The sequence below is a fragment of the Oncorhynchus gorbuscha genome, unplaced genomic scaffold (assembly GCF_021184085.1).
Source record: "Oncorhynchus gorbuscha isolate QuinsamMale2020 ecotype Even-year unplaced genomic scaffold, OgorEven_v1.0 Un_scaffold_1079, whole genome shotgun sequence".
Lineage (NCBI taxonomy): Eukaryota > Metazoa > Chordata > Actinopteri > Salmoniformes > Salmonidae > Oncorhynchus > Oncorhynchus gorbuscha.
In genome coordinates, this window is record NW_025745968.1 from 196344 (window position 1) to 207481 (window position 11138).

The 11138-nt window shown below is 42.6% G+C and overlaps 1 protein-coding gene across 1 annotated transcript; it reads right to left on the reverse strand.

The window, feature by feature from the left end:
- Positions 1-977: 977 nt before the first annotated feature.
- LOC124021186 (acidic leucine-rich nuclear phosphoprotein 32 family member E-like) lies at positions 978-5685 on the reverse strand. Its single transcript, XM_046336531.1, has 7 exons — positions 5473-5685; positions 4081-4230; positions 3717-3839; positions 3443-3602; positions 3297-3332; positions 3067-3179; positions 978-2682 (listed from the first exon to the last, which is right to left on the reverse strand). The coding sequence occupies exons 1-7, from the start codon at positions 5524-5526 to the stop codon at positions 2557-2559; spliced, it is 762 nt and encodes a 253-aa protein (XP_046192487.1). The 5' UTR covers positions 5527-5685; the 3' UTR covers positions 978-2556.
- Between the last annotated feature and the right edge of the window lie 5453 nt (positions 5686-11138).

Below are 11138 nucleotides of genomic sequence, written 5' to 3' on the forward strand. Positions count from 1 at the left end.
CAGCGATGGCACTGGGCCTGGAATAACCACATGTTTTTTGCAGTCTTTCAGAGTTGAAATGAGTTCTTTTAAAATCCAGTTTCGGCAGTTCCAAGCTAGCCTTCCTAATGTTGTTTGACCCCCCCATATAATTGTCTAAAACACAAAATATGTTATCAAAACAAACACATCTGTGCAACATGAAAACAATTGAACAATCTTCCTGTGGTTTGGTAAAAAAGATGACACCTATTTCAGAATGTACTTTTTTTTACTGCTCTAATTACTTTGTTAACCAGTTTATAGTAGCAATAAGGCACCTCCACCTAACAGCCTTTAGTGGTATATTGGCCATATACCATAACTCTGGCCTTATTGCTTAAATATAACTTTTGACTCATGAGCTTAGTTCAACTGTCATAACCATCAGAACCCAAAATAGCTTGTTTTTCAATGCTTATTAACAAAACTATATTAGGATATTATGGATGATCCTTAGCTTTGTGTGAACTTGGTGACATTTCTCCAACCCCATACCTCAGCTTTTTACCAAAACAAGGGGACTGCATTGTTAGCTTCAAATGCTGATTGCCACTTGAAACGTAAAACCTAATTAATTTTTTTTTTTACCTGATTAAAATTACAGCTAGCTATGTTCTTTAAAAAAATATATATTTGGGTCTTTTAGGTTTAATTCAGCACCCAAATCCAATGCAAAACATAATGAAGTGTCAGAGTTGAATGTTGCCAGGCTTGAGGTTTCTGGGCCTTCAATGTTAAACTGCAGGCTATAGCACCACCACCTGGTTCATGTCTTCAACTGGTCTCTCTTCAGAGTTCAGACCTACTGGTGGGTTACACATCCATTAGATATCGGAATAAAACTGACCCGTGACCAGAGACACTTATTAATCTGGAGGGTCAAAGTTAGTACGACACCCATTAAATGTACGACACCCATTAAATAAACTTCATGGAATAAAGTTAACAAGAATTAACAGAATTTATTTTTATATTTAAAAACACTTCAGAAGATTAATTAACATAAATTCCAAAACATGACTTCCTCAACAGCTGAGGCCAAAAAATAAACCAAGGTTGAGCGTCGGGGTCTGAAGCTTTACATCCTGACATGTGCTTTGTGTTTATTAAAAATAAAAGGACAGATATTGCATGTTAAAAAAAACACAAAAAAACAAGCAAATACTACACAGTAAAGATAAAAGGTCTATTTACATAGTCATACAAGTTTAAAATCCTTGCACAGTAAACCCATAAAACAAAAAGGAGACAGAAAAGTTTTCCCCCCATTGGGATATGACAGAAGTCCAGGGTACCAAGTTGGATTCAGGACAGAAGAGACCATTAACTGTGTTCCTGCTTATCACCAGGTCCTTCTGAGAGATTGGGTCCACCTGAGCTTTAGAATGTGACTAAACGGGTCCAAAATTACCTCTGTGTAGCCTGAATACGAATTAGCTCTTTAAACCCACCTCTAGGGCTTCTTTGATGACGATCAGAGCTAGAGTAAGAGACCTGAAAACTACATTACCCAGAGATGTGAAAACTACATCACCCAGAGTCATCTGCAGCCCTAGCACAATACATTAAAAAAATAAAACTTACAAATCGGCTGTTTGTGGAATTAAAAGTGAATTGATGACACCGATCAGACAAACTTTAAAGGTATCAAATCCCAGGTCCTAAACAAAGTACTTAGGAAACAGTCAGCAATCCCTACAATACAGCGCGGGTAGGGTACATAGTGTAGGTGAACAGATAGGAGGGGCTAACGACTCACTAAGGTTCCTTTTTGCCCGGGTCAATGTTAAACAGTACTTGTTGGCCACGTGTAAACCAGTGGAGGCTGGTGGGAGGAGCTACAGGAGGATTGTAATGGCTGGAATGGAACAGAGTCAAACGTGTGGTTTCTGTTTGTTTGATGTGGTTGATAGCCGAGTGGCACAGAGGTCTAAGGCACTGCATCTCAGTGCTAGAGTCGTAACTACAGACCGTGGTTCAATTCCAGGCTGTATCACAACCGACTATGGGAGTCCCACAGGGCGGCGCACAATTGGCCCAGCATTGTCCAGGTTAGGGGTTGACCGTCATTGTAAATAAGTATTTGTTCTTAACTGACTTGCCTAGTTAAATAAATTTTACATTAAGCCATAACAATGAGCCTGTCCTCCTATAGCTCCTCCCATATAAACCTTACTATGAGCCAACCAGACAGCACATGGAGCTTTTCGCTTGACAACTAAAGTCTTGGGAGAACATGGCATAGGAGACAATCACAACCAGATGGACTTGAAATGGGCCACTACAACTTCTCACCAGAGTTCAACATCACCTTGTCTGAATGCTATAGCCCCTACCCACATGTCATGTTTCAAAACCACATTCCATTTTATAATTCCAACCCGCTTTTCTTTTTGTATGGAACATTTACAAAACAAATTAAACATTTAGATTCTACAGTAATATCTATGGTATACAAAAAAAATAATTCACAAACTATTTCCTGTTCCTGTTGTTCTAGCCTAGTTGTGATCCCATGCTCTGTTACAGGAGGGGCTAGTCATCATCTCCATCGCTGTCATCTCCCTCGTCTTCTGCATCCCTCTTCCTTTTCTCTCCCTGGACTCCTACTCCATCCTCTTCCTCCTCCTCTTCAACATAGTCATCATCATCTTCCTCATCCTAGGGCCAGAGAACATTTCAATCAACATGACTAGGAGTTCTCTTTTCCTGTAGGCCTTTTAGACCCAACATACCAACGGCTAGAAAGCAGCAGGTGGCCGCGGTAATCCCCTAACCGAACGTAGCAGGTGTAGAAATATACCTGAGCGGAGTCCCTACTTCTATGTTAAGGGGAAACGGAACATAGGTTGAAAATACTCCAACCCCGAAAATCTGAAACATCCTCTTTCTGTCAACACCAAGGGCGGTAATCAATAGCTTTCTATCAACGTGTAGAATCAGGAAATAAATGGTGTGTATCCTCTAAGAGACTTGGACTATACACTGTCTCTTGTGTATCCTCTAAGAGACACTTAGCTGCACACGGGTTTGACGAATAATTACCTGAATGCCATCCTTCATCAGGTAGGACAGTCCCACCTCTTCGCCCTCGGAACCCTCATCATCCTCATCATCGTCGTCCCCATCTCTGGTGGGGCCGGCTGTGTGCTCGTCATCTGTGGGGAGGACAACATTGGGTTAATTCTTTGTAATGGTCTAGGACAAAGGCACGTCTTAAGTTTATCCTCCCAGCCTTTCCTCAGTCCGTCCCCTCCCAGCCCTGTGTTGCTCACCATCATCAGCCTCTGAGTCTAGCCCCTCGTTGTCATCTGTGGGGAGGACAACACAAGGTTAATTCTCTGTAATGCTCTAGGACAAGGGCACACGTCTCAAGTCTTTCCTCCCACCCTCAGCACATCCCAGCCCCGTCGTTGCTCACCATCGTCAGCCTCTGAGTCTGGCACCTCGTTGTCTTCGTGGTCATAGCCGTCCAGGAAGGTGACCTGGGGCAGCAGCTCAAAGACACTCTCCCTGTAGTCCTCCAGAGTGGTGATCTCACAGCTGTACAGGTCCAGACTCTTCAGGTTCTTCAGGTTTTTCTGCAATCACAATGTGATGCTGTTAAGATTCTGTAATAATGACTGTGATTGGAATCCATTAAATGGAATGCATTTTGTTGGGTCTACCAGGTGTGTTTATGGGGGTTCCCTTACCAGAGGCTTCACAGTGCTGAGCTCCTTGATCTTGTTGCCACTCAGGTTGAGATACGTCAGGTTGGGACACTTCTCAGACAGCTGGTCCAGACCTCCAACGATCATGTTATCACTGATCTCCAGCTGAAGAGGACAGATATTGATTCATCTGAAAAAATACTACGCTGGCAAGTATCATATAGCACATAGACAAAAAAAATGCTTAATATCTTATGCGTCGTCCACTTGTCTACGATAGTATGTGGCTAGACGGATTAATACATTTTTACTTTGCATAACATGTTTATTTTTTATGTGGGTGAACCATCTTGACCTCTCCATGACCAGTGGCAAAATAGGATCTTGGACCGAAGATGATGCTCACCTTGAGCAGTTTTGGCAGGGAGGGCAGCTTAGCCAGGGAGGTGAGCCCCACGTTGACCATACTGAGGAACTCCAGCTCCTTGTAGTCATCTGACAGCCCTTCCACCTCTCCATCACTGGACCGACAGTTGTCCACCACCAGCTCAGCCACCTGTGGAACAATTTGAATTACTGGTAAATGATACAGAATCATTGAGTTTGTTTTTATGAACTTGTTGCTATATTATGCAAGAAATAGAGAATATGAATAAATGACGTAGTATACGAGTATTCGTTTTGAACTACGCTAGAGAATGTCAACATCCTTCCTGCCTGCAACTCCCCCTCATCATACTAAAGTTAGCTCATGATCAGAGTGCCCGCGGCCACTATCCCCAGCCAGAGAAGTCATTAATTGTTACTGTCGCGGGAACTATAGCTAACTAACGTTACAAAGTAACACTAGCTACTAGCGGACGTAGTTAGCTAACCATAAAGTAACGTATCTTGGTGAGGTTTAAATTGATAATGTGCTATTCATACCCCTTACAAAGTCAACGGCTCCGCGTATAGCAATTGGCCAACACTTCCATAGAACTTAAAATCAACCGATGCGACATTTGATGCACGAAGAAGTGTTAAAGAACGCAAGGCTACAAAGTAATTATCCGCACGATGGGCGGCATTCTGCACAACTTTACCTTGCAAAACGCCACGCGGGCGCATAGGTTGCATGAAATGCATTCCAAAGATGGGGAGTAACAATATGTACCTATGTGATTGATAACCTTGTATTTGCGGAGAAGGCAAACTCAGTTAGCTCGCTGTTTAAAATACAAACACTACTGTCACACAAGCCACTTCTATTCAGTATGCGCAAACAACTCCATTGTGTTTTTCAAAACAACTCATGGAGCTGGTCGGCTCCACGCTAGCAAATCCAAGAATCATTTATTTTAGGGCATTGCTGGCTAACTAGCTAGGCTACTAAAGTCCATATAGGCTACCAATAGTGTTTGATAATTCTTAACATCGCCATTATTTGGGTTGGGAAAACTTGAACTCCATTAACTAACTAACGTTCCCGGTTAGGAGTCTAGCTAGCCAGCATTGGCGCTAGCTACATGTAGCTAGCTAGCTGATGTCCTTGGTAGCGCCAGCTCAGCCAGAGCAAGTCGCGCCACCATCAAGGTTCTGATCCCATTTGATTCCGAATCGATTTCTATCGCATCCTCGTTGTGGTAACCACCCATATGTGATTTATTATCAGATATTTTGTTGGCACATCAGTCGTATACTATAAGTTAGCAAGCTAAAGAGTATCGAGCTTCGTCATTTCGCATCCACCATGGTTGAGTCGTCATCCTTCACAAAATGCATTGGGAAATAAATAAATAAAGACGTAATACTATACCTCGGCTGGGGTCTTGTTCCTCAACTCCAAACTGATCCTCTTCTCCATCTCCATTTTGAAGACAAACGAAAGCACAAAATCAAAGGGAAAATGAAAATAAAAAGAAGACCACTCAAGCGTTCAGTCACTCCAACCTTCTTCTGTCTATGGCTGATAGGCGATAACCAAACCACCATGTTACCTCGCACCCAGCCCCCTTTCTAAGACACGCCTTCGTCAACATGAATATTACGTGTTTCTGTTTTTAATCATGCTATTGGGCCAGCTATGCGCCATTCAACAGGGACCGCCCTAATTTACATAATATGGCTTGGTGGTAGTTGTAATTGGTCAAGATTGCGTGGTCATTTAATACAAGTTAACCAATGAGATTATTAATACCGCACTTTTAAACTTAGGATACGCCCCCTCTTTGTTCTCATTGGCGCCATTATCAAGTATCGACAGTTGATATAATACTGTGTTCATAAACAAGTGGGGGAAAGTGGTAATTTCTAGTTGAGCGGTATCAAATCAAATTGTATTTGTCACATGCGCCGAAATGCTTACTTACAAGCCCAAACCAACAATGCAGTTAAAAATATTAATAATTACAGAAAAATATACAGAAAAAAAGAATATGAATGAAAGTTATAAATAATTAAAGCAAAATAACAATAGCAAGGCTATATACAGGGTACGTACTGGTACAGAGTCAATGTGTGGGGGCACCGGTTAGTCAAGGTAATTGAGGTACTATGTACATGTAGGTAGAGTTATTAAAGTGACTATGCATAGATAATAACAGAGAGTAGCAGCAGTGCAAGGAGGGGGGCAATGGGTCTTAGTAGCCATTTGATTAGATGTTCAGGAGTCTTATGGCTTGGGGTAGAAGCTGTTTAGAAGCCTCTTGGACCAAGACTTGGCGTTCGGTACCGCTTGCCATGCGTTAGCAGAGAGAACAGTCTATGACTAGGGTGGCTGGAGTCTTTGACCATTTTTAGGGCCTTCCTCTGACACCACCTGGTCTAGAGGTCCTGGGTGGCAGGAAGCTTGGCCCCAGTGATGTACTGGGCCGTACGCACTACCCTCTGTAGTGCCTTGCGGTCGGAGGCTGAGCAGTTGTCATAGCAGGCAGTGATGCAACCAGTGAGGATGCTCTCGACAGTAAATACTAGTTGGATGCGTTCACGTGATTTGAACTTGTTGAGAAATGCCGATTGGGTAATGTCAAACAAGCTGCGTCAACCATAAACTAAAGTACAGTGTTCAAAAACCATATTAATAGATTGCTTTCTATAAATAATATTTTTTGTTGTTGCATTAAACTGCTGAAAATGCTGGTGATGTCAAAGATCATTAAGTGGGAGAAGTTGGCGCTCAGGGATGATATAGGAGTTTTCACCAATTACCAGTTCGAGGGGCGTTCAAGTGTACTGAACAAAAATATAAATGTAACATGCAACAATTTCAATAATTATACTGAGTTACAGTTCCTATATGGAAATCAGTCAATTTAATTAAACTAATTAGGCACTAATCTATGGATTTCACATGACTGGGCAGGGGTGCAACCATGGGGAGCCAGGCCCAGACAATCAAAATAGTTTTTAGAAAAATTAGCATTCAATTCTCTGGCAACAGCTCTGGTGGACATTCCTGCAGTCAGCATGCCGATTGCACGCTCCCTCAAAACTTGAGACATCTGCGGCATTGTGTTGCGTTTTATTGTCCCCAGCACAAGGTGTGCCTGTGTAATGATCATGCTGTTTAATCTGCTTCTTGATGTGCCACATCTGTCAGGAGGAGAAATGTCCACTAACAGGGGTGTAACCAAATTTGTGCTCAAAATTTGAGAAATAAGCTTTTTGTGCATATGGAAAAATTCTGGGATCTTTTATTTCAGCTCATGAAATATGGGTTTATATTTTTGTTCACTATAGAGTTTTCCCAGTATGTAGTAAATACCACCTTCCCAATTGGTTATAAACACAGCGTTAGGGTGTTCCGCTATAATAAATGTAATGTATAATCCACATTTTGACTCTATGAAAATGTTCAATAGAAAATACATTAGCATTTTGATAAGTTACCAGAAGCTCTTATCCAGAGCGACTTTAGAGTCAGAGCATTCAAGACAGGTCAGACAATCACACATCAAAGTCATTGCAAGTAAAACGTTTCTCGATAAAGCATCTATCAGCAAACTCTGTGCTAGTAAGAAAAGACAAATTTTATATTATTACATTTAAATTAAATTAAAATGTGGTCCTCTGTGGCTCAGTTGGTAGAGCATGGTGGTTCGATTCCCAGAACCAAACATATATAAAAAATGAATGCATACTGTAAATTACTTTGGATTAAAGCATTTGCTAAATGGCATATATTATTCAAAATGTAATTAAAAACTAAGTAATCAACCCAACTTTCAAAACAAAGTCATTGAATGCTAGGCTTGGCAAGCCAGGCTAGCCTGGTCCCAGACCTGTGTGGGCTATTGCCTATTCCATTCTTTCATGCATGACAATGAGTGGCAACTGCGAGAAGTGGCATGATGGCACAAAAATACTGAAACACAGGCTAAAACCAAGCTTATTATGCTGATTTCCCTCCAGTGTGGCAAACGTGTCTATTGAGCTTCACTATCTTCCTTCATAGTTCCCTGTGACGCCCCCGACCATTTCAACACTAGCCTAGTTCCCAGTAGGAACCCATGCATATACATTATAACTACACAATTTACTAGATGAGGTATGGCATCTCTTCCTTATATCAATACTGCTATTAGACAATATTCATTCCATTTTACCCCATGAATCTCTATTTGATGATGTGTTGTACTGTGTTTATGTTGTAGTATCAGTGATGCTCACTAGATGTCAGGCAACACAATGTAGTGGGCTGATGGACTAACCTGCAACACAATGAGTGGGCTGAGGCCATCTAGATGTCAGGCAACACAATGTAGTGGGCTGATGGATAGGTCATATTCAGGCAACACAATTACATTTACCTGCCAGAAGGCCATCTAGATGTCAGGCAACACAATCTATTTGATGGATGTGTTGCCAGAAGGCCATCTGATGTCAGGCAAAACAATGTAGTGGGCTGATGGACTAACTGCCAGAAGGCCATCTAGATGTCAGGCAACACAATGTAGTGGGCTGATGGACTAACCTGCCAGAAGGCCATCTAGATGTCAGGCAACACAATGTAGTGGGCTGATGGACTAAACTGCCAGAAGGTCATCTAGATGTCAGGCAACACAATGTAGTGGGCTGATGGACTAAGGCCACTGCCAGGCAACACAAAGGTCATCTAGATCTAGATGTCAGGCAACACAATGTAGTGGGCTGATGGACTAAACTGCCAGAAGGTCATCTAGATGTCAGGCAACACAATGTAGTGGGCTGATGGACTAACCTACCAGAAGGCCATCTAGATGTCAGGCAACACAATGTAGTGGGCTGATGGACTAACCTGCCAGAAGGCCATCTAGATGTCAGGCAACACAATGTAGTGGGCTGATGGACTAACCTGCCAGAAGGCCATCTAGATGTCAGGCAACACAATGTAGTGGGCTGATGGACTAATCTGCCAGAAGGCCATCTAGATGTCAGGCAACACAGTGGGCTGATGGACTAATGTCTAGATGTCAGGCAACACAATGTAGTGGGCTGATGGACTAATCTGCCAGAAGGCCATTTAGATGTCAGGCAACACAATGTAGTGGGCTGATGGACTAAACTGCCGGACGGCCACGGTCTGCTGACCTTGAGTTCAATGGCTTGCCTCTAGAGGCCTCTGCTTACTCTTTTTTCCACTCAGACAAACTTGCTGAAAGGTTCTATTAATCAGAAGAATCAGACAGAAGCTCAGACGGCCGAACATTTGATTCATCTCCCAAAAATCGGTTTGGGGCTACAGCTGTTGGTGAGTTTAGATGTCTCACTTTTCAAAATTCAAAAGGCACTGGCACATCTGAGCTATCTTTGTTGCAGGTGCCTGGTAACCAGCACACTGCTCTTGATAGTGTCACTGCTCTTTATTAAGCTTTTACGTATCAACCTCAAGGCTTTCGTCAGAGCTTAATAAAGAGCAGTGATACTAGCAAGTGCAGTGAGCAGGTTTCTTATTTTTTCTCACTTTTGACATGCTTTACGTTTTGAACTGTTTCTATACATTTACATCACTTTAAAATATCTGACAGCTTGCGACACCATCTCCCATCTATGACTGTGCCTTAGTCCCGATTCTCCACACTTTTCCGGGGGGGTGCAAGTGCACACTTTAAGAAGTGTGGATAATCAGGGACGCACAGAGCTTGACCCCTAAAGGGTCAACGACAGGTCATGGGTATGCCTGACGATGTAAAGATAGGCCCTTGAATTACATTAGAAAGGGGAACCCCACTGTCTATGGACTGGAGTGGGAGGTACTGTATGTAACATTTAGACAGCCCCGAGTCAAGCCAGTCTTGAAACACGTCAGGCACATGAAGCAAGCTTCTCATGACCTGGCTTTGCCTGGTAATACCAAGCAAGGGAGGGGTTCTTTTACAGCGTAGAGCTTTTTCAACACTTTTTTCCTGAAGATAATGTGTCTGTCCATAAATTGCTCTGTCTTGTATCTCACACAGAGAGATGAGAGTGTCAGAGCCCTGGTTAACGCCACAGTGAATACAGTGCTGCATCCAGATCACTTCTAGAATATACTTTATCACCCCTCCTTTGTAACACATAGCAGCCATTAGGACATGAATAAGTAGCTGAAGTCATAACTTTGTTGAAAAACACAAAACACCATCAGAAAAATACAACAGGTACACACACGACACACACACATTTTCCTACTCAATTGATGGCTTGTTTTACTCCTCCCATAGAGACTGTTTCCCAGCACCTGGGTGTCGTTTATGCCATGACCCCTGCCCCTTTGACCCCCAGGCCATTTCCATCAGTGTGACTCCTTCCAGATGTGTGTTACAATGGCTGCGGTGGTTTTCATGGACTGTGGTTTTCATAGAGGGAGCTGAACACACTGCTCATGGTTTACTGATGGAACAAACAGCTTTGTCAACAGAAAATCCCACTGATGACAGGATTCAGTGTGAACTGTGCACTTTCCTTTGGGAACATAGGGGATACCTGCGAGTGCAATATTTTTCCTTTGGGAACATAGGGGATACCTGCGAGTGCAATATTTTTCCTTTGGGAACATAGAGGATACCTGCGAGTGCAATATTTTTCCTTTGGTAACATAGGGGACACATGCGAGTGCAATATCTTTTCTTTGGGAAAGGGGATACCTGGAGGATATTTTTCCTTTGGGAACATAGGGGATGCAATATTTTTTCTTTGGTAACATAGGGGATACCTGCGAGTGCAATATTTTTCCATCGGATAGGGTCCATGGAACAGCAAGGTTTGATGGTTAATTGTGCAAAGCACTTTTAGTTTCTGTTGCTGTGGTCCTTGCCCTGAGACATGAGTGCAGATGTTAGCCATCAGTGCAAATCGCTAGCCTTTAGCTTGACATGTTAACACTGTCTCCTTCTGAGCACATTGCACTGCTGAGCCGTGTTTGATTCCTGGTCAGTTACAGGATGAGCTTGAAGAGCACTGGGTCCAGTATGGGAGAGACATTGCATTGCAATTCCAAAGACACAAACTCCTATGTAATCCCAG